This window comes from Myotis brandtii, unplaced genomic scaffold, assembly GCF_000412655.1.
Source record: "Myotis brandtii unplaced genomic scaffold, ASM41265v1 scaffold53, whole genome shotgun sequence".
Classification (NCBI taxonomy): Eukaryota; Metazoa; Chordata; class Mammalia; order Chiroptera; family Vespertilionidae; genus Myotis; species Myotis brandtii.
The window spans coordinates 2,045,066-2,072,807 of record NW_005369942.1 but is presented as its reverse complement, the minus strand read 5'-3'; the positions used below and the strand labels follow the sequence as shown (position 1 = coordinate 2,072,807).

Genomic DNA, 27,742 nt, shown 5'->3' with positions numbered 1-27,742 from the left:
ATCTGCTTGTGTCTGAGGATAAAAAGTCTGTGACATTTGTGAGGAAAAAGCAAGGAATTCATCGGAATCCAAAGGGATTTTCAGATGACACAGTTGTCCTGGGTTCTGAAGGGTTTGACTGTGGCCGACATTACTGGGAGGTCCAGGTGGATGACAAGCCTGAGTGGGCCGTGGGGGTCTGTAAAGACTCCCTTTCCAAGGAGAGAAAGCAGCCCCTGCTCAGACAGGAGGACAGATGTTGGACGATTCAGCTGCAGGATGGTGACTATGTGGCTCAAGGGCCTGTTCCTGTCACCCTTGTGCTGCAGGAAATGCCCAGAGGGATTGGCATCTACCTGGACTATGAGATGGGTCAGGTTTCCTTTTACAGTTTGAATGACATGTCTCACATCCATTCCTTCAGGGATACATTTTCTGAGGTGCTAAAGCCTTACTTCTATGTCGGATGTGATCCCAAACCTCTTACCATCCGTGCTTTAAGAGATTAGGAAGGATGAACTGTTACTTTGGTTCATTTTCTTCTTGTGACTTCTAGGCAGTAGGTAGAATTTTTTAAATTATAATTTTATTGTTTTTCCCTGAAGTTAGGGAGGGAATAAAACCCCTTAACTAAATGCCAGGCGGGTAGTTAATCACTTAAACTACGAACAATCGCCCTTAAGCTACATAATCTTTACTCCCTGGAATGGAGATAAGAAACACCCTAACCTTTGGAATAGAAATTGACAGGATTAAAATCAACTGGTATAAATACTGATGTAACAAGACAATAAAAGACAGAACTTGGCTGGAGATCCTGGCTAGGCTGCTGATCAACTGAACGCTGTCTCCGTGTCATTCCTTCGCCGACTCCATCCACACCTTTGGGGACCCCTGGACCTGCTGGGGTTGGACCCCAGCAGAAAATAATCATCAACGCAACATCTGCATGCTTTGGATGATGTCTTTAATTTTGTGATTCACCTATAGATGCAATATTACTTTGGATTTTAGCACTTGGGAGGGAGGGACAACTTCAGAAGCTTTAACAGCCCTATTCATGGTAGAGGGAGCAAGGGAGGATTTTGCCAATTGCTTAAGAGAACGATTCCAGTTATGTACTCAGAAAAATAACCACAAGACTGGACCACCTAGAGGCAGACTCAGATCAAAATTCAATTTATGATCTGAAGTACAATTTGCTGTTCTGAGAACACCAACAGTGGTATCTGAGCTTCTGGGAATGAGGTACCTCAGAATCAGTGTTTTACAATATCCCAAAACTCCCGTTATTTCCCTTTCCCCATGTAGTTTTGCCATGTGGAATTTTACACCTCCTTTGTATTCTATTCACATATAGATAATACCTGGCATGAAACGTCTGTGTAGCCAGATTCTAGGATGTGTTGGAATCAGCAGGACCTGAAACGCAAACAGTCTATTTTTGTCACAAAGCCAAAACACTTTGGAAACTAAAAATGTTTAAGTGAATGTCGACCCCTAAAAGCATGTTATCCTTAGAATGTAATGTGCTTTCCTTATTGCTTGCTACATCACTGGAATGCTTTATCCAAAACAAACAAACAACAAAATAACCCCATTGCCCAGCCATTCTAAAGAAACCCAGAACAAAGGGTAGGCTAACCAGATGAAGGGCTATATATCTGCAATACACAATAAATGACCACTGATCCTTTGGCAAAGGCTGGGAAGGAGATATATTACACACACAAGGGATATCATTGCACAATCCAGCATCAAGGAATTCTTGATTACAGAACTAACATCTGATAATTATATGAGAATGAGCGACTCCCTGTAATGGTGTCAGACCCATGCTTCCCAGTTGTGCAGTGTTTTCCATAACACAAATGAAGAAGGACTAATGTGCTATCACCTATCTCAGTTAAGGGACCCGATGATCAGCCAATCATTACCAAAGATTCCTGCAATTCAGAACGTGCTGACTGATGAGTGTGCCCCCTGCTGATTACAGTAACACCAATTATTTTTGCCTCTTGCCTTTCAATGCTACCACTTGGCCTCTGCTGCTCTACATTAATAGTTTCCTCCTCGTTTCAATAAGGCAAACCATTTCCACTGGAGCATCTGCCTCTAACATCTTCAGCCCACAAAGAACAATAGCACAGAGTCTTTTCAAAACTGCTACCTTTCCCCTCACCAATACATTTCTTAGGAACACGCTAATGACCTAGGTGTCCTGGGAGGGAAATTGGGTGAAAATGATTTGTATATGATAATACCACCCAGAGTACTTGCTACACTTCTCTGTGTTATTTAAAGGATTTTTGGAATGTCAATGTCACTATTTAGAATATAGTCAAGCCAAGAATCAGACCCACTCCAGCCAGCTCAGAATGATACAGTTATCACTTTGAAAAATTATCCAAGGTCAGTCATTACTTTACTTATCTAAGGTCAGTCATTCTTATTAGTCATCGTTCTTACATATAGTCCCAAGTTTTGTCATCATAAAATAAAAGGAAAAACTTCCCCACCCAGCTTTTACAATGCAATTAATTCTCTTAGGACAGGCAGGCTTCTGACCAGTGGTTAGAAATTAGGAGACAATGGTAGGTTTGTGGGCTCCAAATGGTGAATTGCTCTCCCTTGCAAAATTAGTCCCTGAGAAAAAGGAATAGTCTCTAAGCAAGAAGAGACCACCCCAAATAAGGAAGGAAATACATCTGAAATCCCAACACAGCGATGTGCTAGCAAGTGTTTAACAATTCAGTCTTTTTTTTAAAGATACGTTTATTGATTTTTAGAGAGAGAGGGAAGGAGAGGGAGAAACATCAATGTGAGAGTGAAACATTGATTGGTTGCCTCCTGCACATCCCTCACCAGGGATCAAGCCTACAACCTGGTTATGTGCCCTGACCAGGAATCCAATGTTGACTTTAAGAGACCAACATGACATCACTGAACACAGAGTTGGGAAGAAATAAGTGCAGGTGGCTCTCATAAGGCATCAAGAGCCAGCACACCACTGCAGGGAGCGGGGATGGAGAGAAGAGGGGTGTGAGGTTGGAGGTCAGGGGGTTGCAAGTCTTTACAATCCACTCACATGCTCTAATTCTGGTGCTTAGGATCCTACATTTTTCTGATCAGTACTCTCACTTTCACATAAAAAGAACAGCAAGACTTTAAAGTTAATTGATATTATAATTCAGCAACCATATCAAACCCTGAGTTTCATTTCAAGTACATGAAAGTTGAAAGAAGCTGAGAGAATTAAGAGACTCTTCAGGCATTGTTAGCGTTCCCGAGGTCCAGCCTGTGTCACCATCAAGAATTAGAGAAGAAAAACTTATCACTTGCCTTTTTCAGCTATTCGATGCTCTCAAAACATCCCAGTATCCCTATCGTCTTTTATTTTATCTGGTAATGACACTGGCCACTTGGTTCCCCGAAGCCTTACCTTGAATAGGCATTTCATTCCAAGGAAGCCTTTCATTCCAGAGATCAGAGGCTGCGTTTAATTAGCTCTCTCACCACAGCTTGTGACGGGCTGCCTGAGTCCGGTCCCTGAAGACAAATGGGATTTCATTGTTTTCAGCCTCACTCTGAAAATCCGCCCATATCCTCACGCCTAGCCCCGCTTTCTCAGACTCAATTACATTAAACCCAATCCCAAGTACCATTTTCTGTATCCATGCAGTCTTTAACTCAAAGGAACATAAACCAAATGTATTTTAATTAAGGGATGAAAGACACATATGGCAAGAATATTGGTTAGCTCACAGAATTATGTGAAACTTGGAAAATCAGACTCGGATAGTAGGAAGGAACCAAAAGCAATTAGTCAACTGGTAACAGTGCAGAGAAAACATCTAGTTTGGGACACCCAGGATGCATTAGCTACCATCACCGCTGTCCCCTGTGAATAATTTCTCCTCTGTGCCCAGGTAGGACAGCCAGCTGCTAAGGCTCATGCCTGGCGCTGCTGCCTGGTGTAGAAAGATGGAACATCTGACCTCTTCATCCTTGCACGTGAACTCCTGCCTCCTGCTAATGTGGAAACCTGAGGATTGACTGCTAATAGAAAGGGTGCTCAGATGCTGAATAGTCTGTAACTCTGACCATTGTACTCACTAAGTAGGAATGGTTCACTCTCAGAGATCAGTTTCAAAGAACGGGGAAGCAGGATATGAGATGGAAATAAAGAGAAGAGGAAATGGCCCTAGCTGGTTTGACTCAGTGGATAAAGTGTAGGACTGCGGACTGAAGGATCATGTGTTCAATTCCGGTCAAGGGCATATGCATCCTTTGTGGCCTATTCGGGAGGCAACCAATCCATGTTTCTTTCTCTCTGTCTCTCCCTCTCTATTCCCTCTAAAAATCAATGTAAATATGTCCTTGGTTGAGGATTAACAAAAGAGAGAGGGTGGGGGGCGGGGAGAGACAGAAGAGGAAATGAGGAGGAAAGGTGGCAGGAATTTTTGTAGGAATAGCAGAGAGCAGTTCGATGGGCACAGTACTTTTGGAAGTGATGCTGTTGCTTTTCCTTTTTAAGGGGTAAATACAAGTACATCAGAGGATGCATTGAAGGGGAGGGGCTGGATATTTCAGTAATTGATGAAATAATGGAAAAATGTACTGGATAGGGTAACATTAACAACACACGTGTTTGCGTTAACTTTGTAAAGGAGGCAGGTCACTTTCTCCCTAAAATCGGAGGAAAGGGGAGAATGAATGAAGGCAGTGAATTGGGAGCTGGAGGGGGCAGCTGGCAGTTGTGTATTAAAGGAGTTCTCTCAGACAGCCTTGTTCTTTTTACATGACTTGGAGATAAAGGCCGTGTTTAATGTTGAAGGCATGAGGCCGGGTCAGGGCCCTGGGATGAGTGGGAAAGCTTTAGAAAAGCTACCATGAAAAGTCACAGCGAACGAGGTGTGACTAGAGGATCGGTTGGTGGAACTGAGGACCACTTCCTATCCGAGTGCCTAAAAAGCTGCTCCATCATAGTCACTGAAGTTGGGCTGATAGATCTTTCCATTAGGAAAAAAAAGTATATACTAAACCCAGCTTCGCCAGCCCTAGTAACAGCCTTCAGTGTGATTATACAAACAGCAGATGCAGAAGATTTTAGCCCCCCCCCCCCCCACACACACACACACAAAACTCACAAATACCTAGTTATAGGAAGCAGAACAAAACACTGCGAGAGGATGAAATGATGGTGACAGATGGTAAACAAGGACCCCATTTCAGCGTCTGGGAAGCTTCATCTTTGGCTTTGCGGTGTCTTTCATGGCTATGTAAAGGAACTGGAATTTAACCGCCCATTAAGAGTACAGACCAGGCCTTAGATGCATCTTAATCTTCTGAGGTTTGTCTCTTTTCCACAGAATGTTCCAGATGCATTCTGTAATGACACTCTATCAAGCCACTAAGATCGACTGCCAAAGTCCAATCTGCTACAGGAATCTTGCGAGAAGAAAGGGATGTTTCATCGGCGGCAGGCATTCATCCTAGCCCACACCTCGCCTGCTTCTGATCTTCCACTGTTAAAAACGTAGCACGCCGGAGCAAGATTGTGCTATATTTCATGAGTGTTCTGGGCCGCCACCAAGGGACAGTTCCATCTGTTATTTGCTCTCTCGGCTTTGCTTACTGATAAAACAGGAAGGACAGCTTGCTGATGGGCTCCGGGAAGCAAACGGCTCCTCTCTTTCCTGCAATTAATGTTCATAAATTATTTCTACAGTAGACAGTATGGATGGTACCATGATTTCAAAATTAGTTTCAATAAATTAAGGGCCTACATTCATTACCAAAGGAGATCGATTTGCAAGGCAACTTGGGGAGTTTAGCATCGCCAGCTACCTTTTGTGACAACTGCTGTCACTAACTCTGTGGCTTATCAGATCTTAAGATCATATGTTCAGTTGCTGAAATTTCATTTTATGGATAGTATACGAAAGAGTTTTAGTTGTTCACAGCAAACAGGATTCGGGGTACTTCAAAATTTCTGAGACTAGGTTAATAGTCCTTTGGCCATAGGAAAGGGAAATGGATGATGACAGCAAAATGCAAAAATCACTAAGTGATTTCTTTTTCCCCCAAAATTATTCTGTTGTTGCAATCATGCAACATTCATCAGATAAAGAAATCAGTGTATTTTCTGGCCTCTGCACTATTTTAAAAGGGATTTCCAAGAACCTAGAATATGAATTGCTTTTTCTCAATTTCTTTTATCTCAAGTTGTTATGTTTTCTTTATTTCATTGGTTCAACATCTATGACCAATTTGGCTATGCTTCCTTTATAAATGAAATATTTCCCATGATCTATAATAGTATGTCTTCTAGGAAATAGTGACTAGGACATTTATAGCAGGCTTGATACTTTCAAAGTTTTAGACTAGGGATTTTAACTTTCCTAGCAACACCTATCAGTTCAAAGTACAAACAACAACAACGACGAAATGGAATCATGATTTCTTAAGACTACAGCAGTGATTCCCAAAGTGGGCGCTACCGCCCCCTGGTGGGCGCTGCAGCGATCCAGGGGGGCAGTGATGGCCACAGGTGCATTTGTTTTAACTTTTTTTGTATTACCTTTCTATTCTGAGTTCAATAAATAGTTTCATAATTTCAAACTTCAATGTTTCTAATTTACACCTTTCTTTACTATATTTTACAAAAAAGGTAGAAACATTAATACATATATCTTTCTGTTTAATTGCTATTAAAATTTTAAAAAAATTAATTTCCAGGGGTTTTTCCTGGAAAGGGGGCGGTAGGCCAAATAAGTTTGGGAACCACTGGACTACAGGTTGGGAAGAAGCCTTGGAGCAAGGCAAGCGTCATTAAAAGGCCCGGGAAAGCCCAGGGAGGCTGCCTTCTCTTCATCCTGTGTGAGACCAGTTGAGAACCAGGTCTCCTGCAAGGAGCGGGGATCAAGGTGAGGTAGGAATACAAGATTGCTGGTTAAATGAAATAACCCAGTACAGGTTAATAATAGAAAAATGAAAGAAAGAATTACTGGACCATGAAGAAAGAAAAAGGTATGAATCACCCCCATACCATTAACAGGATATATTTAGGAGAAGCAACTTTATAAAAATACAGACCAGTGGCATGGCACACTCTGTAATCATTTCATTTCATGTTATTGTTTATTTTTTTAGTTTTGACATATCCTATCTAATGGCTCAAATTCTGCTGCTTCCCTAATATATAAAAGTAAATATTGTCTACTCAGAATACTTGATGCCTCCTTATTTTATTGACAAATCTGTACATTGGAGAATTAAACAGAAATAAAACTCATTAAATATTAAGTAAAATACAGATTCATGGTCCTTCAATGTTTGCATCCTAATGTACTAAATACACTATGTGAGTGGCCATGAACCAACTCACTAATTCTCTCCTATTTTACTATTAATTTGGTTACATGAGGCTATCCCGTACCACTGGATAAACATTTAGGAAGAAAAGTTGCCTACCTAGCGGAAATGTCACAAACTAGTTAATCTATTTTGGCCCTCAATTGCCAGTTTAAGCCAGCTCAATACTAGTGCAAAATCTGCAGCCAATTTGGAACCGATACTCACTCCTGGCAAAGTCATTTACAATCCAAAGAACTGTCACATTTCTCCATTAGGAAGGCAAGAGTCTGAAGATCAAAACTTTTTAAATTAGAATCTCCATCCTAAACAAACCCTCTCATTTCTTATCATTATGAATACAATTACTCTTTCTTTACAAAATTATATTTTTGTTAATCCTCACCCAAGGGTATTTTTTCCCATTGATTTTGTTTGTTTGTTTGTTTTAGAGAGAGTGGAAGGGAGGGGAAGAGCAAAGCACCCATGTGAGACACATCAATTGGTTGCCTCCCACATGAGCCCCGACTGGATGAATCGAACCTGCAACCTAGGTATGTGCCCTTTACCGGGAATCAAACCTGTGACCCTTCAGTGTCTGGGCTGATGCTCTAACTACTGAACAACACCTACTAGGGCATTCCTTAAAAATTCTCTTAAAATATTGGCTGGTGATGCCTGGCCAGTGTGGCTCAGTGGTTGAGAGTCGACCTATGAACCAGGAGGTTATGGTTCAATTCCCAGTCAAGGACACATGCCCTGCCTGGGTTGTGGGCTCGATCTCCAGTGGGGGGGTGGGGGTTGCGGGAGGCAGCCAGTCAATGATTCTCTCTCCTCATTGATGTTTCTATCTCTATCTCCCTCTCCCTTTCTCTCTGAAATCAATAAAAATATATTTTAAAAAATATTGGCTAATGGAGTACAGTGGCATAGCATTTTTTTAAGGAAAAAATATAACAAATACTAACAATATGCAGTAAAATGTAAGGCCACAATTCCTGTCTTACAAGCATTTATAACATAAAATGATAATACTTAGTCTAATAATATCCCTCCAAAGGTATAGGTATTATTGTTATCACTGTATTACTGCCATTATTGTCTTTATTAAAACCTCTTACCTTGGAAGGGATGATGGTGAATGTGAGTAAAAAACTCTGTAGGTTAAATGCATATATTATGTGTCTATTGTGCACTCGATTAACATAAAAATAGTTAACATTCCTAGAGAGTTTACTGTGATCCAAACACTATGCTTAGAGGTTGTATAATCCTCGCTTCGGGCTTGTAAAGGCGGCATTGCCAACCCTGTTTTAAAAATAAGCAGATTGAGTTCAGAGAGGTGAATAACATGCTCTTGGTTGCATCTCTAAGAAGTGGTGTGGACAAAATTTAAACCCAGGCTTAACTAACGCTAACGTTTGCATTCTTATGGACTATTTCTGAGAGTTTACATTTGATGCATTCTAGCCATGGAAGTTTTAGTAGGAAAAAAATCTCAGTCTCTAGGAGCTGAAATGTATGAACTGTTATATATGACAATATCTGTCAGCTAAAGGAACATAATTTAAACCTGAGACTAAAGTCCATGTCCTAGTTCTCATTTCAAAAATGATTAAATATATTCTTTCCCTGCTGGACTATCACCAGAGTGGCATATGATATGCCTGGAATCTACCATATAGTCCCAAATGGCCTGAGGGCAAAAGCTACTTTCATGCCATTCATTTATAAGCGAAAGCTGAAAGGCCAAAAAATCACAGGTGAAATTCGCTCTGGCGAGATTTTTCAGTTCAATTTCATTCTCCCTTGAGGTTCAAACAAACTTCAGATAATCATCTTGAACTTGGTGATGAACCAAACTCAGATTCAGGCTATAGCTTCTAAGAGGGCCAGCCCTTTCATTTAAAATAAGGCAGAGCTTAAAGTGACAAGCCAAATGGGGTCAGATGTTCAATACTTGGCAAAACCCCAGCTGTCGCACTGAAACAATGCTGACAACATGGCAGGCTTTAAAACACATTCCCCAGGGAGGCGATTGATGTTATTCTCACTTTCCCTTGTGTTGCCTGTCCAGCCTCGCTGCTTTCTGGAGCATGTGCCAATCACGGACAGCACATACGAGGAACGGCAAGGACCGCACAACATGCTACGCTTATTCCAGCATCAGGAGCTGGTTCGTGTATATAGGGGGACTTCCTGGGCTCCCCGACGCAATATGAAGCATGTTGCTCACACACCTTCCCAAGCAATCAGAAGGCAGCCAAAGCCACCACAGGCAGACCTCACTCTCCAGAGCTTAACCCTTTCCAGTCAATGTCATTGAATAAAGTGGGAGCCTAACACCATGGATGCTTCCTCTAGACCAGTGGTTCTCAACCGGTGGGTCGCGACCCCTTTGGCGGTCGAACGACCCTTTCATAGGGGTTGCCTAAGACCATCCTGCATATCAGATATTTACATTACAATTCATAACAGTAGCAACATTACAGTTATGAAGTAGCAACGAAAATAATTTCATGGTTGGGTCACAACATAAGGCACTGTATTTAAAGGGCCAGAAGGTTGAGAACCACTGCTCTAGACAATCCATTTCAGCCACTGCTCTGAGAACGTAGATTAAGTTCAGTTAGGCAGCATTCATCCAACTTTCTGATAAACAAGAAGCTAGCTTCCCAACATTGAGTCAAACACCATGTAAGTGTTAGAAATATGGATCCATGAACTGTTTGTGTAGTGCCAGGTCTCTGTAGTAAACTAACTTGGACTGCTTCAAGTATATCCTAAAGGTTTAGCCCAAATCATGCTAACAGTTAAGCTTTGAGTTTCATGAGCTTTCAGGTGTATGTACCATAATCAAGTATAGATAGAAAGCTAGCCACACTGTGAGGAAAATTAACTTTTTGATGCATTTTTCTTCTCAGAACTAATTGATTATTCTGAAGACATAAAAAAAATAGAGAATAATATAGGAGAGAAATATAATGCCAATAAATAGATTTGATTTAAGGTGAGATTGCTTTGAGTGGCTCACATTGTTTTTGCCTTTAGGGTCTAACTAACAAATAATTGCCAACCCATGTATGTTTCAGTTATAAGATTCTGAAGTTGGTGCATACATAACTCAATAAGGTTATTGGGGTGGCCTAAACCACCAGGATACCAGGTAGATGGCATTATTACAATGAAAAGTTTAAAAACTATTAAAATGATCAAGGGAAACATTGACAAAAGATGTCTTGGAATAAGCCATCCATAGGCCATTTATCTTGTTAGTCCTGTCAGAATGTTAAAACCATGGACAATTAAAAGGTTAGATCTTGGCCCTGGATGGGTGGTTCAGTTGGTTGGAGCATCATCCTGTGCACTGAAAGGGTGCGGGTTCGATTCTCTGTCAGGGCACATACCTAGGTTGCAGGTTTGATCTCCAGTTGAGGTGCTTATGGGATGCAACTGATCACTGTTTCTCTTTCTCGCCTTCCTTTCTCTCTAAAATCAATAAAAACATGTCCTCAGATGAGGATTTAAAAAAAAAAAAAAGCTAGACCTTGAAAGGGTCATAAGATGCTCTGATTTGGTCATTTATGAATGGGCTACATTGCTTCCTTTGGAGGCTACCTCTAGGGTGCTAAGGAGAGAGAGCACTCGGCTGCCCACATCTGCTTTATGCAGAGCAGCTCCCATCATTCTTCTACCTGTTGGTCTTGTTAAGAAGGCATGCTCTTGGAAAAATAAGATGGTGCTGCTCATGGAAAAATTAAAAACCACGCATCTTGTCCATACTACTCAGTTTATGAGTAAAGTGAACTTGAGAGAGGTGAAATGATTAGGCCAATGCCACCCACCTCGTGAATGACCAGCCGGTCAGAATTGCAGCGCCCCTTCCTACTCCCTGATCCCAGAGCACGTCCGGCCCTTTCAGAAGACCAGTTTTGCTCATGTTGTTGTTTCTTCTGTTTACAGTATCCAACCCCCCTCCCTTTTCTCCTGAGATGTCCGACCCATTTTTCCAGTATAAATCCATGAAGTATTTTTGGAACCCCAGTTACTTTTACTCATTCAACCACACAGCTGAGCACTTACCCAACATCTGAAGGAAAATATAGGGAGGACCTGGCTTAGGCATGAGGGAAACCCTAAGCTAGGGTGAGAATTTCACTTCCTCTCAGGATCATCATGATTGGGTCATCATCGTCATCTTCATCATCATCCCTTACATTTAAATTACAGCGTATAATAGCTTGTTAACATGCATGTTACTTCATATGACGACCAGTTAATATGTACTATAAGCATCTTAATAAACTGAGTGCTGGGATAATCAAGACTCTCTTTGCACTTTAACATAAATGCCTTGTCACCATCCAAATTGCTTGGCACATGCAAGTTCTCTCACAAAACACATTTTTAAATTGTTGAAGTCATCTCTCACTCCTCCTGTTACTTTTTTATTAAGCAGCTGTTTAACAAAGGGACATGGTTATAGAAAACAATCTGCAGATTACAGATTAACAAAACTAGAACCACAGAGTCCCAATGGCAAAAAGATAAGAGCTGAAATTGGAACAACTTCAGATGAACTGCAGGGTGCTATAGCCTTGAATGACTTCCTGCAACTCTTGATGTTAATGACCAGGGCCTGCTTCCTGAACCTTCCATTCCTTTTGTTTTATAAGTCCGGCTCTCTTCTAAGCTCCTGGAAACTTCCTTCTAAGTGCCATTTTATAGCTTTGCTGAACATATTTTCATACTTTTGGGTACCTGCTCCTGACATTCTTTTCTTTCTTCCTTCTCATCTTCCAAGATTCACCTCAAATCCCAGTTCCTTTCTAAAGTCTTTCCTACCATCCAGGCTGGAATTATGTGTTCCTTCCTCTTTCCTTTTTAAAAAATATATTTAGTTTTTAAACAGGTTATACATTCCCATGGCTCAGAACCCCAAAATACAATTAGGCATGCAGTGAGGTATTCCGCTATTGTTTTCTGTCACCTAATATCCCTTCCCATCGGTTGATTTTTGTGTTTCCAAAGATATTTATACATAAATAAGCTAATACAAGCATAATTTTTCTCTGGTTTTAGACAAGTGATAGCATATTATAGGGTAGGTTCTGCACATTGCCTTTTTCACTTAAAAATGTGTTTTGGAGAGAGGTACTTTCACATTAATACATATAGCATCATTCTCTTATGGCTATAGAGTATTTATTATAGGATTACAAAATAGTGTATTTAATCAGTTCCCTATTGATGAACTTGCAGTTGATTTTAACTTTTGTCATTCTGAGCAATGATTCAATTAATAACCTTGTAATATGTCACTTTGCGAACATGTACTATTATACCTACAGAATAAATTGGGGAATTGTTCTATCAAAGAGTATAAGATTTTCATCAACATTTTCCATTGTCCTGCACATATGTGTTGTAGCAATTTATGCTTTCTCAAGCAATATGTGAAGTGCTTATTTGTCGCACATTCTTGACAACACAGCATTATCAAACTTAGGTCTTTGTCAATCTCAATAGGTAAGAGATGTTATTTCAGTGTAATATAAATTTGTACTTCTTTTATTATAATTATGATTGAGTATCTTTTTATAGTTTTAAGGGTTATGTGTATCTCCTTTAATGATTTATTTGTTTATATCATTTCCACATTTTTCAATTGGGTAATCATATTCATTGATAGATGCTCTTTACATTTTAGTGAAATTAGATATTTTTTCTATTAATATGAGCTGCAATTTTTTCTAATTTGTGCTATTTGGTTTTGACTGCTTATAATAACCCTAATTTTCTAGCTGCTTATTAACTATTAATTTATTATTGAACTCATGTCATATGTTTCTATATTTGCTATTATAAAGAAACAAACATTGTTGATATTAGACTTTGAGGATCTCAAGAGCAGATATCATTTATTATTCAACTTTCAATGTCTTTTGTACATTAGCACAATGCCAGGCACTTAAATGTCACCAATACATTTTCTGTGAATGAATCATTTGGGTTTGTTTGTATTTTTTCTTTTGAGCTTAAATTGATGTTAAATTAGTATGGTACTAGCTGCATACAACAGCATTTACAGCAATGCTTTGTTGTGGCTCTCCTTCTTTTCCTATTCAATTGACACTTAACTGAACAATAACAAGCAGAAATTATTCATCTGATCGGTTTTTATTTGAGGTACAATTCAAAATATGTTGTGTGTGTATGTGCAATGTGTAAAGGGTGGAAGTGGATGAAGCAAGCTCACATAACCATTTAAGGGCCTAAGTTTCTTTTCAATCTGGAAAATAAATTAAATGCCAGAATAAAACCTCCTTGAACCTACTGAAGATTTGGGGCCAAGAGCCCTAGTCCCTCAAAAAATCTATTCAAAAATGATAGCTTTGAAGTAAATCAATATAAAGTCAAGAAAATAAGACACCTGCCCTTCAATGCATCCAACATCAATCAGTACTATACCTGTTTATTCTTTATTTTCCTCCTTGCATATCCTAGATGCAAATATCAGGCTATCTTTTTTTATGGGAAAAAGGTGAAAATTTAATTTTCTAGTGTCAGCCACTTATTCTCATGCGTTTGTTTCTCAAGTGTTTCTGTAGTGGAATGAAAGCACTGTGACTCCTCAGGCGGACTGTAAAACAAAGGTTTTATATACTTGCAGAAGGGGCAGAAGGAAGGTGTGGGATTCCACACACATGTTCATCCATAACGTTCCCCTTGGTTCAGGATGCCCTTCACTTTGTTTGGTTTAAGGTCTCTGTGCTAGAATGCACTTGCATAAGAGTTATTTACCCTGACTCACTTTCCCTTTTTCATTCTTTCTTTCCTTTCCTTTTTTTTTTTGCCACTGATGATTGCACAAAAAACAAACAGTTTTCCTAGAGTGTTTAACAGCACTCCAATGTGCCAGGGCAAGGACCCCTTTTCTAGAAAATGAAATGAACGTATGGAAACGAAGAACTCTTGTCAAAATTATTCCACTGTGAAATTAGTTACATTCCACAAGAAAATATAATCATGCCAAAGGTTTCTTTCTTCAGTGACTCTCACATTGGGGGGGGGGGGGGGGGGGGGGCGGAGCTGGTGTTCAGCTTCAGAAGCTGTCAGTGCCATTGGCTACCTAAACCCGTTCTTATTTGATTATTTTCAGTCCACTGCGAGTCCTGTACAGCCCTGGCAGGTATTTCTTTGGTTCATTGAATAAAACATTCACATCAGTCTATGATTGTGTTGGCCTGTCCTGGCTATAATGAACACAGCAACTGATTAAAAATATTCCTTAAAATAACTGGTGTGTAATATACATCCAAACAGAAGACACATGACAAAGATGATCCAAGAGGGAGCTGCCAAGTGTACTGTTCCCTGGGAGGGTTTCAATATCCCTTAAACACGTTGCTAGGAGCTAACTGAACCACAGCTCTGCTGTCAGCAGAGCATGAGACTCTTGAGATTTGTCTCCATTTCCATTCAGTCTCTGCCAGTTCAAACTAAAGTCTTCCACGGGGTTAGTGCATATTTTCCTTTTTATTGGTGCTGTCTACTTTCTCTTTAAAATTATTTTTATTTTTAAATTATACTTGACATACAATATTATATTAGTTTCAGGTGTACAACCCCATGATAAGTCATTTATATAACATATGAAGTGATCACTCTGATAAATCTAGTACCCATCTGATACAGTATTATTGACTACTTGGGGCCCAGTGCACGAATTCGTGCACCTTGAAAGGAACTGTGGGCCGTGAGGCTGCAGTGGGCACAGGTGCGAGTCTCGGCCTATCCTCTATGCCCCTGCTTGGACCCTCCCGCCATGGCCCCCGGTCTCCTGTGTGCTGGCAGCCCCGCTCCTGCTGCCACCACTCATTCCCACTGATTGGGGCCCAGCACCATCAGCGGGTGTGAGCAGCCCCAATCGCCCCTCAGGAGCAAGGGTAGGTGGAGAAGCCCTGAGGGGTGACCAGGACTGGCGCCAGGCACTGGCAGCAGGTGTGAGCAGGGCCAGTGCCGGCAGCAAGTGCAAGCACCAGGCGGGACTGCGGCACGTGAGAGCAAAGAATTTTCAGTAACCACCAGAGGCTTGCCCTGATGACAGCGACCAGTGCCCTGCCTTGATCTAGTGCCCCTGCTCACCTGCTCCCCCATCCTGCCACAGCCGACACCCGCCCTGTTCCACGTGTGCTCCCCCTGGTGGTCAGGACACGTCATAGCGACCAGTTGTTCAGTTGTTCTACTGTTCGGTCTATTTGCATATTAGCCTTTTATTATATAGGATATTCCCTATGCTGTACTTTACATCCCCATGACTATTCTGTAACTAGCAATTTGTACTTCCAAATCCCTTCACCTTTTTCACTCATCCCCTAACCCCCTCCCATCTGGCAACCATCAAAATGTTTTCTGTACCTTTGAGTTTGTTTCTGTTTTGTTTATTTTGTTTTTTAGATTCCACATATTTGTGAAATCATCTGGCATTTGTCTTTCTCTGTCTGACTTATTTCACTCTATACAATACCTACTAGATCCCTCTATGCTGTTACAGATGGCAAGATTTCATTCTTTTTTATGACTGAATCGTATTTCATTGTATATATGTACCACTTCTTTAGACATTCATCCTTTGATGGGCACTCAGGTTGCTTCCTTGTCTTAGCTATCATAAATAATGCTGCAAAAAAAATATAGATGTATATGTCTTTTCAACTTAGTGTTTTGGGTTTCTTCAGAAAAATACCAAAAATAATTTCTATTTAACAAGCAATCCATTTCCCTCTCAAGGATGCTTGAGCCCTTTATGAATGTGATATTCTGAAGAGCACTGTGTTCTAATAAACATTCCCAACCTGCATCAGCACCCTCATCTCCAGAAAGCCTTTCTCTTGTGCATGCAGTTGTGAATGGCACTATGAAGATAATCTGCTAGACCCCACCCTCTTCCCTATAAAAATGCATCATGAAAACACACACACACACACACACACACACACATGCTGAGTATCTAGAGAGAGAAATGAATGCAAACAGTAAACCCTTCTCAGAATCCCCCATTTGATTCCCATGTCCTATCAAATCAAATCAAATCAAATCAAATTTTCTCAGCCCATCATTCAGAGACTTCCACAATATGAGCCTAAATTATCTTTCCAGTCTGTCTCACCAATCTATGAATATCTCCTATTCCTAGTAAACCAGATGACTCGCAGTTCCTGTGTTGCGGTGTTTCCCATTATCTGATCCTGCCTCCTATAAGCAGAGAATCAGGGCCCTGGAGTCAACTAATCTGTAGTACAAGGTGTTAGGTGCTGTCTCAATGGGAAGGGAGGGAGCGCATAGGAAGGAAGCGGTTTACTTGTCATGTTATCAATAGGCAGCTGGGCGTGATCTCAGTCAGAGCATTGCTCAGAGTTGCCTATGACAAAGTCACGCAGGTCATGCAAATAAGTTGTCATTTTAAGTGAGTGCTGCAGAAATGAGGATTCTGTAATGGAACCAGGAAGACAGATATAGGGAAGGAGGCATGTTTCAAAGTGGAGGAGTTGAGATGCAATGGAAAGCTGTGTAAATGAGAGGAGAGGGGAAATGACTTCCTATAGTGGCTGCTTCTCTGGGTTGCTGTGTACAGAGGGCTAAGTATGTGAATGGAACTGAATGTCACCTCAGAACTTATACCCTTGGCATTCTTTCTGCAAGGAGCATCCTCCTCCACTGGTTCAAGCCATACCCATTATTCAAATCCCACCTTAAATACCACCTTTTCCATGAAACCTTGCTCTATCCCTTTCCAAGAGGCCACCCTTCCCTCCTCTGCACTATATCAGAGGTGGTCGGTACTTCTTGCTGGCCTTCCTTACATGGGTTGTGTTACACAGTCTTTGATCTGTACCTTTACTCTATTGTGTACGCTGTAAGTAATGGACTTGCTCTTTCTTAATATCAACTATAGCAATTATAAAACCTTGATGCATAATTGTTACTCAATAAATATTGTTAACATGACTTTAACTAACATGCAGATGAGAAGCAAATATGTGCATGATCTATGGAACAAGGAGAAGGAAAAAAAGGTCCAAATATATCTCTGGATGGTCTCCCAGTTGGCCAGTATCATTGGAATTCCTCCAATATGTTTTATAGAGATAACTAGATATGCTCAGCTTGTGTTAAATATACTTACCATTCCTCCTGGGCCTAGTCAATCAATTTGTTAACTTGTCAGGATAAAAATATTCACTATAATCTTGAGGTGTTGAGAGAATATTGAATATATATTACCATGAAAATATAGGAATGTCCACTTTAATCTTCTCCTCAGTTTTTTGAGCATAGCCAGGAAACCATTTCATCCCACTGAAAAGTGTGATACCAAGACTAATTTAGTTACATTTTAATTAAAATTGAGTGTTCTTTCTTAATTTAATAATCCTTTCTCACTACATTATCCCTTTGTTAAGTTTATTATTTTGGAAATATGTGCTTGAGAAATATATTTCATATAAACGAAAGGTAGGATCCATAGGAAAAATCTTACAATATCAGGAATAAAATACTCCTTAAAATGTTCTCTGTGTTGGGTGCTGGGAAGATTGAGAGAAAATATTTAGCCAATTTATAGTAAAGTCTATTAGACATTATAAAATGTATTTTATGATTAAATATTACCCCCAGATTTATCCTATTTTCCCTACTTTTGTTGTTATTGTTAATCCTCACCTGAGAATATTTTTCCACTGATTTTTTTAGAGAGGATTGAAGGGAGGAAGGGATGGAATGAGGAAGAGGGAGAGAGAGAGAAACATTGATACGAGAGACACATCAACTGACTGCCTCCTGTACTCATACTTGCCCTGACCAGGGCCACGGATCAAACTCATTTTTATATTACTTATACCCCTCAGTACGCAGGCCAACACTCCAACCACTGAGTCAAGCCAGCCAGGGCCTACTTATTTTTCCATTCTCCAATTTTCTTATAAAGTTGGGGTTTTTTATAAGCCCTTTAAATACTTTTTATTTTAACAATGTGGGGTATAAATAATAAACACAAAATTAAGGTGACCTAGTCTTATTTACATTTCAATATTCTGAAGTCAAATATGTTACATTGGAGTATACTATTATTATTTTAAAATTGCCACTTTTAGGTACATTTTTGTCAATTTTGGACAGATTTTCAAAACTAGCTGGATGGTTCAGGAAAAATCTATTGATCTAATTGGCTCCTAACATTGAGGGAAGCCATTTATTTATTCACTCTATCTTTTACTTTCTCCTCTAAAGGGTAAGGTAAACAAAACTCATCTGCCCACCTACCTCATGTTTATAATTCCACTATAAAGAATATAGGTATGAAATTTTGGCTTTCAAATACCTTATAATATACACAGAACTGAAAGACTATAGGAAATACAATGGCTACATTCATTAAGGACCTTGCTTTCCAAGGCTACAGAAATCATCAAGAAAATACACCATAAATATGATATATTATTAGTCACTCAGCATTCAAAAGACCCACCCTGAGGACAGTACTTTTAAAATATGTAATTCCTTTATTAAAATAAGAAGAAAACTTAGAATTTGAAGCTGATTAACAGTGAAATCCTTGCAAGTGTAATGAAATTTTGTCATAACTTTTTGTTTCAACAGCCCTCATATTCTTAGTAATTTTATTTGTGCATTTGCATTTATAATTAAGATGTTCCAAAAAATAATATTTTGACTAAAACAAGCAATGAAGGAAGGGCCAGTGCTAAATGCAAAGTTTCACAAACAGAGTCTACCCTTTTTTTAAATATATGTAAACTAACTCTCCATGAGGCTTTTGCAAACTGGTTATTTAAATGTGTGGAAGAGAGCAAATGTGTTCTATTACTGCTGACTCGAAAGAAGATACTTGCTGTGTGAGCAGAGAATGTCGAAGCTATTTGTGAAGGGAAGAGTATGTCACCTAAATTAATGTGGTAAATTCGCCTCATAAGTCATCTCCACCATCCTGCCTAACCGCACTGCGGGAAAGAGTCGAGGTCAATATTCCACTCATTTAGAACCTACAGAGCCTATTTATCTAAGATGGGGTCCATATCCCTTCATGTAGTCCGGATACAATAAGACTCAGATTAAAAACTTCTTTAAGAAACCAATTTTTTAGGGCAATGAATCAGCCATTAAACTTGAACAAATATTTCAAAACTCTGCTTGCTCTCCTCTGTTGGTGAATGCCATGACTAGCCTACCTGTCCAGACAAGGTCACCTGCAGACTCAGATGTCAGTGCTGCTGAATAAACTCCTCGCCCCAATGCAATACAGTGTTTCCTTCTCCGTGTGCTTGCTGAAGCCCCAGTTTATTTCCCTTTCCCCCAAACATCCTTTAAAAAAGGGACATGACATTATTTTGCTCAATTAGACGTAAGAATTAAACTCCTTTATGCAGAAGGGGTGCTGTATTAAGTATGGTAGCCATCCTCACAAACAAGCAGAAAGTGAGGGCTGTGGTAGAGAATGTCAGAGAAAAGGAGATACTGGAAGTGTCAAAAGCCACTTTTGACACAGTAAGTGGCTAGCGTTTTGGTTCTGGTTCACTTTTGCCTGAAGGTAATGACATATCACATGTACCTAGGATAAAGATTGGAGAACTATTTCTGAACATTACTTATTATTTTTTATAGCAACATGTAATTCCTCAGGTGTGGAAGGATTAGGGGAGATATTTACATAGCATTAGCAGAGTGTACTCAACAGAGGCTACTAGCTACAGTTCTTTCCTCTCACTTCTCTCCCCTAAATTCCTCATCCATTCTTTTCCACCTGCTCCCACACCTCGCTCCATGAGCATTCCCTCCCCTTTGCATTCTCTAAGTCTCCCTCTGAGCTCAGTCTATTTCTGAATATTTATATTGTTAATTGTTACTTATAGGAAATAATTATGACTGGTCAGAAAAATAACGGAATGCTGAATAAACAGATTCTTCCTGGCCCTGGGAGCCAATTTCCCACAGTAAACATATTCTTGGGACTATTTTGTTCCCATAGATGCACAAAGGATTGCTGCTTCAGTCTTCTTATGCAGGGAATCATCTCATTCAACGCATCCATATGGTGCCCTAGATTCTATGAAAAGTCCATGAATCATGTGGGTGAGTGGCCATGGGCCACTTTGATGTCCTCCTTTTCTTTTCCATTATGTGGAGCTTTAAAACTTTGGCTTATGTTCATTTGGATGCTAATTGTTAAGCTTGTGTAGCTGGTTAGAACTGTTGAGTGGGAGCTAAGGAGATGGTGGGGAAAGGCAAGAAGCTGAGACAAGATTCAAGGCTGGAGCGGGGGTGTGACCAGGTGGGGTGACTGTTTCCTAATGCTCCACCCAAGCCTATGTACATCAAACCTTTTCTTTTAAAGTCAAATTCCTTCTCTAACAACTTTTTTCAGGTGACTTTTTAAAAAGTCATTGAGCACCTAACTGTTCTGGGGAGCGTTCGGCAGCAGGAAGCAGGAGAAATCAGGCCGAGCCCAAACACGGCCATCGAGAGCAGAAATGTCTCCATGTGCTCAGCATACGTCCACCACCCTTTCACGCTCACTCATCCTCCCAATAACTGCACCCCCAAAACTGGTGTGGCATCACTGCCATTCGTTATATTTTCATTTGCCCACATGTAATTTTTGCTCTCAACCCTCTCTTGGCATAAGAAACAGGATGGCAGAATAGCCACCATTCTCCTGAAAAGTGGATTTCATCTTTAGTAGCTTATCAAAAAGCTGACAATAATTCATTAATACCGACCACTTCCAGAAATCCGAAAATAAATAGGCCACTGTCCTGAAGGTGAAAGGAGGCGATGTTTGTGAATTGTAAATGTATGAAAAAAAGATCTTTATTGCGACATTGGCTACAAACGGCACAAACAATACGTTGCTCTGAAGATTGATTAAACTCCCGTGTTACCATGACTGTTAATCAACGGCACCAGCAACTGACTACGTGCTCTGAAGATTGATTAAACTCCCGTGTTACCATGACTATTAATCAACGGCACCAGCAACTGACTACTTTACACGTCATAAACAGCACCAGTGAGAAACCAACAAGCACAACTAAATTTGGCTGTACTTTGTTCAGGTAATCCTAGAAATCTCCTGAGAATGGACAAACCAGATGATAGGAGATGGTAGAGAAACCCAGGCATTCCAATTTCATTATTCCTGCACCAGCACAGCTTGACTTTAAGTTGTAAACATTTTAGGATAGACTTTGATTCATAGTGTGTTCCAGTTTTCAAAGACTTCAAGTTGTCTTATGCCAAAACATAACCTGCATTTACTTTAAGGTTTTTCCTACCTTTATGTATCTTTGGGGGAGAAAAAAAAATCACTTTAAATCCCTTTCACACCCTTTGTTTTTCCTTTCTCTTAGAATACATTTGAGCTAAATGTTTAATCTATCCACTCTAACAGGCATTTAAAATTTTTTTTTTGAGAGAGGAAGGGGGAGAGAGAGAAAAAAAAAACACTGATGGGTTGCCTCCCTTATGTGCCTCAACCTGGGATCAGACCCACAACCTTGGTACATGATGGGATGCTGCACCAACCGAGCCACACCGGAGGGCTAGCAGGCATCTGAAAAGCCAACGTGGAGGCAGTTGAATGTGACACAAGAAAACAGAATGGGTCAGTAGAACTACCTGACACTTAGGCCATGCCAAAGCAGAGGGGTCATCTCTGGTTCTTTTTGTACCTATTCAAATTGTCAACTTGACATGTAAGAGGTTGTCAGAATTTCTGGGTGAAATTGGTTAAAGATGAATATTCTTATGTTGTAAAGAGACAGTAAATTCTATTCCGTCACCCACCTCTTTCAGTGTGGTTTCTAGGGAAGCCAGAGACCATCCTGACTCTCAGGATTGAGCCCTGAAAAGTGGATTTGCTAAGGTAAATGTCAATAACGGGATCAGAGAGTTTTAGAGTGTGAGACGTGGCCAGAAACTTAAGTCAAAATGTCTCTTCAAAGAGGAATATGGTACAGCGGAAAAAGCACTGAAGTCAGAGTTGGCTGACAGAACAACTAATTGTATTATTCTGAATAGATCTTTTAAACTTACTAGATCTCAATTTACTCATCCTTAATATGAAGCAAGTTGAACCCAAAATATATTCCATGTATGTCAGGGTGAAATTTTTTAAAAATTGTTATTGATTTTAGAGAGAGAGAAAAAACAATTTATTGTTCCACTTATGTATGCCTCCACTGGTTGATTCTTATGTGTGTCCTGACCAGGTATCAAACCCATAATCTTGGTGTATCAGAATGATGCTCTAACCAACTGAGCTACCTAGCCAGGGCCCCAAATTTTTCTAACTAGCTTATTGCCCTTCATCTAGTAAACCAACAAACATAAGAATTGTCATAATAGAGCTCTTTAAAATTTACCTTTGATAATGAATAATAATTGAAATAAAAATATGGTTAAAAATGGGCATCTTATTTCACTTCTTACCTAGGGCTTTATCTTCCTACATCATCTTTCCTTCTCTTTTTTTATGCTGTTAGAACCCAAGGGAGAGTGTGCACCCCCACATCTGGTCCCACTTTGGTTATCAGGAGGGATTCGTTTCTTGGATTTCCTACAAGATCCAATTTGTCTGCTGGCACCCAAACTTTCATGATTTTTCCCAACTATTTCTCTAGTCCTCCAACATAATACTTCCACACAATACTTCCTCAGCAAGCCTTCACATTTGTCTATAGTCTAATTATTTCCACAAATTCTAGTACATCCTTTATTCCCATGGAACTTAGAGTAGCTCTTTCTCCTAAAAACTGATGGGTCTGATGGCATTACATAACATATTGACCACCAATAATAATCTCTGACTCTTTTGCATTGTGTTCACTCTCTACTTCAAACCTCTTTGTCCCCAGCTTACTTTGAACTTTCCTGACACTGTAATACATGCAGAATCACCATATATCTACATACCTATTCTTTACCAGGTGAAGACAAGTTCTTAAAGACCACTTCCTGCTAAAGGAGTTCCTCACCTATTCTAGGAATAAGAGAAGAGAATTAGGTAGGAAAAAGAAATATTTCTGGGCCATTCTCTTTCTAGGACCACTTCTAAAACTGTTCCTGAAGGGAGGGAGGAGACAGAAAAATGGTTATCAGGTGGAACTTTGGTAAGTGTCCCCAGATCTCCACACATTTCAAAATCCATTCTTTCTCTTCTAAGAAAAACTAGGATGAAAGGCTTCAAATAATAGAAAACTGAAAAATAGGTACGAGGGAAATATTTAGTTAATAAAGTCAGTATAAGTAGAAGTAAAACATATTTTAGAATAAAACTAAAATGATATTTTTAATGACAAATAGATATCAATCGGTAAATTACACAGGAAGCATAATCACTAGTGGAAATGAGGAAGGTATGACTGCTAAGGCACAATGACTCCTTTGTCCTATTGTTTTTCTAGTCCATTTCTACATGGCAATGCCCTATGAAATGCTCCAATGCAAAAACTTGACTTCGAGTAATTGTCAACATTCATCTGGACTCTTTTCTTATTCCATATTACATTTCTAAATCACATTTATTTCATAACGTTAACTCAAGCCAGATGAAATCCCTTGACAAAAGAATCGAACAAGTCCAAATTGATCTCTTAAGTGGATCAATAGAAACTTAACTGAAATGGATTGGGGATTTTATCTAACCTGATGTAGTAGAACACTAATAAGATCACTTCCAATTCACACATATAGGACTAAATTTCAGTGCAAATTGATCTGATTACTAAGGATGAATGGTCACCTTTAATAATGGATTAAGGTGGTAGAGAATTCTCTTTTTATATGAGAATGCTTTTTCTTTTCTTTTAAACTCTTAGAGATTGTTTTAACTTTTCTTTTTATGCTGAATTTCACTCACTTCTTCCATGGCCAGATTTGACTTAAGGATTGTTTTAATTTTCATAATTTGATCTGAATTCTATTTTTAAGTCACAAATATCTTCTGAAGTGTTTCCCAAAGGAAGTTTTATAACAGCCAGGAAACCACGATGACACAAATGCAATGTTCCAGTAAACCATGACATCCCTGAAAGCTATTTGTATAATAATGATAAAACCCTAATATGCAAATCGACCAAACAGTGGAACGACTGGTTGTTATGACACGCACTGACCACCAGGGGAAGACACTCAATGCAGGCGCTTACCTCTGGTGGTCAGTGCGCTCCCACAGAGGGAGCGCTACTCTGCCAGAAGCTGGGCTCATGGCTGGCAAGCACAGCAGCAATAGCAGGAGCCTCTCCTGCCTCTGCGGCAGTGCTAAGGAACCCTTGGGGGATGTCCACCTGCTGGCTTAGGCCGGCAGGGAACGGACTGCAAGAGAGCACAGGCCAGGCTGAGGGACTCCCCCTCCAGTGCATGAATGTTGTGCACAGGGCCTCTACTTTGTATAATAAAGCAAATTATAGTGAATAAAGCAGTCAACACGACGAAGAACAGAGGACTGTATGTTTGAAGTGTTAGCTTTGTCCATTTTGTGACTATTAATTTGATAATTTTGATATAGGTTTCTTAGAAGATCTGTTACATGTTAGAATTTGTTAATGTTCATAACATTTATTCAGGATAATTTGATGATAACTATTCTACATGGTTGAAACAAAGACTTAATATAGTGATGAATAAAGGCCAAAGATTGTATCTCTAAAAATAAATACCCTAATTTAGCTCCAATTCATTTGAAATATTAGAAGATTCATTCATTCTAGCATCCATCTCTCTATTTCCACAGACGGTAACTAGCTTCTGCAATTGTCTCAAGTGTTGACTACAGAATGCTACAAACAAGCTTCACTTTTCTTCAACAAAGAGAAAGAGTGTTGCTACAAAATGCTCAGAACCTAGGCTACTTTATTTATTAGTGAATGTGTGTGGGTGTACCTTTCCTAGACCTTTTCTTCTTAGGATCATGGACTAATGGCCCATGACCTAAACCCCTTTAGAAAATTAAAGTTTCTCTTTGTTCCTCAATAGGAAGTAGGGGGATAGGACATGTGGTCTACTTTACTTCTAAGCTCTTAGAGCCTAAATGGAATAGATGGAGAAACTCCATCTAAAATGCTCTCCATCTTTTTTATTCCGAATAACTCACAAGGGTTCGATTATTGGAGTGTGGTTCTAAAGCCCTAGAAAATCCTGCAGTGCATTTTCCCTATGTCTTACCTTCTCTTTTCAGCTTCACACAGAAGCACAAAATGAGGGCTGATTTGTCTAATGTAGATTTGAATGTTTGTGTGTCCCTAGGACTCTAGTACTATCACCATAAGGTCACACTAACATTTTTCAACACTTGGTACTAGGAAAACTATAAAAATGAACAAAATATTATACTCAAATTATTTCCCTGGTGCCAATCTCCCCTAGTAGTACTCCTTTTTTATGTTGTTTTTGAAATAATTTTATTCTATATTTTTCTAAATGTAAAAGTAATGAAGTGCTTTTTATAAAATAAAAAGTTAGAAAACCTGGAAAGCTATAATAAGAAGAGAAATAATAACATATATTATCCCACAAGCCAGAGATAGTCACTAAATTTTAGAGAAAACCTACTGTGATTTGTTTGTCTAAAAATTCTTGAGCTAAAGTGTTAAATAGGAAATTCCTTTCTACTGGTAGACCAAAGCCTAAATAATGGTCAATATATTTTTGCATATTTAATGTAAGGAAAGGCCGCCATTTAAAAAAAAAGCAGAAAGAAGAATAACTAAGATATTTAAGAGACCAAAAATATTTATTTCAATTTTTATTAAGAGCTAATTGGTCCCAATTGCACTCGCCCATCCTATCTGGTTATGTGGGAAAGGATCTGAAAGGGTGTGAGAGGATAAATAAAGAAGTTCCAACCATATATAAGAAAGAGGATGCTTCAGGCCACCTCAGGACCAGATCACTCAACACAAAGAAAGCCCCTTACCTTTTTCAGGTGAATTATTATGTGCATCTTTGGCTTTGAGTGACACATGTACTAGAGGACCATTAAGTGAAGTGTTTCTCTCTCTTCTTGAATCAGGAGACAAGAAGCTGTGCAGGGAAACAGTGTTTGAGCTCCTTTAAGAGGCAAAAACCATCGTATAAGATGTGACCTGAATATGGATAATCAAAGTGGCATTGTGGTGAAAACCATTTAATAAGAGAAACAAGAGGTGGGGGGTCACTGTTTAGTACGAAATCAAATATTAGTACTTCCCTTTGTTTAGTGTTCCTCTTGGAGGAATGCTTCCACATTCCCACACTGGTGAGTTGGACTTGCTTTGGCCAATTATATGTGCATGGAATGGTGTGCGTAGATGGGATGTAGAGGCTTTAATAGCCTATGTGTGGTTTACCATGTCTCCATGCTCTCTGTAGTGACAAAGTTCCAGAGAGAGAGAGAGAGAGAGAGAGAGAGAGAGAGCACCATCACCCTTAGTTCTAGAGGAAATACAACAAGGAGTAGAGCCAGCGCTAAGCAGGGAAGGATATTAGCAGAGAAAGATATTTATCCTTATAAGTTAACTAGAGGCCTGTTGCAAGAAGATTCCTGCAAGAATAGGGCTTCCTGCGGCCGGAGCGAAGCAGAGAAGGGAGCGAAACCCGCCAAGGCAGGCTTTGCTCCTGCCTCCGCCACCCTGCTTGCTTCTCCGCAGCTTTGCTCCCTTCTGCAGAGCTTGGCTTCCTTCTACGTTATCTTCAGTCTTCGCTCCGCGCCTGCGTATGCAAATTAACCGCCATCTTTGTTGGGTTAATTTGCATACTCATCTGATTGGCTGGTGGATGTAGCGGAGTGACACCAATTTGCATGTTTCTCTTTTATTAGTGTAGATAAGATTTTTATCTATTACTGCAGTGAAGACTAACCTATTCTGATGGATATAAGTTGGATGTCAAAGCTTTCACAAACTGATGGGGGATGCAATAGATGACACCAATCAGAAGGGGTAGAGCAAAACACAGCTGGAAGAACTGAGCAGCAGAAGAGATTCTGAGTTTTACATAAGAGTGACAGTAAATTTCTGGAAGCTGTATAGACTCAATTTTCTCACTATGAATTCAACTCTGATCCATAGGTTACTTTTACTCAACATAATAGTGAGCATTTTTCATGTTTTAAACCTTTTGGGAAAGCAACATTTTTAATGGTTATGTTCTGTCCTTTTGATTTATTTATTGGGTTGTTACTATTTACTTATTAGGTTGTGTACTATCATTTGCCATTGTCAGGGATACTATTAAAATATCTTAATCTTGCCCTAACCAGTTTGGCTCAGTGGATAGAGCGTTGGCCTGCGGACTGAAAGGTCCCGGGTTCGATTCCGGTCAAGGGCATGTACCTTGGTTGCAGGCACATCCC

General features: G+C 39.7%; 1 protein-coding gene across 4 annotated transcripts in view; it reads right to left on the bottom strand.

Moving 5' to 3' along the window:
- SLC7A11 (solute carrier family 7 (anionic amino acid transporter light chain, xc- system), member 11) overlaps positions 1 to 27,742 on the bottom strand; it is a 215,664-nt gene that overhangs the window by 88,360 nt on the left and 99,562 nt on the right. The window contains exon 12 of one of the 4 annotated variants that reach the window (XM_005877738.2): positions 4,718 to 5,678. The exons of the other annotated variants lie outside the window; for them this stretch is intronic. Coding sequence (XP_005877800.1) covers positions 5,614 to 5,678 — 65 coding nt within the window. The 3' untranslated portion in view covers positions 4,718 to 5,613. Of the gene's footprint in view, positions 1 to 4,717; positions 5,679 to 27,742 lie in introns of those variants that run through there. 4 annotated transcript variants of the gene reach the window in all.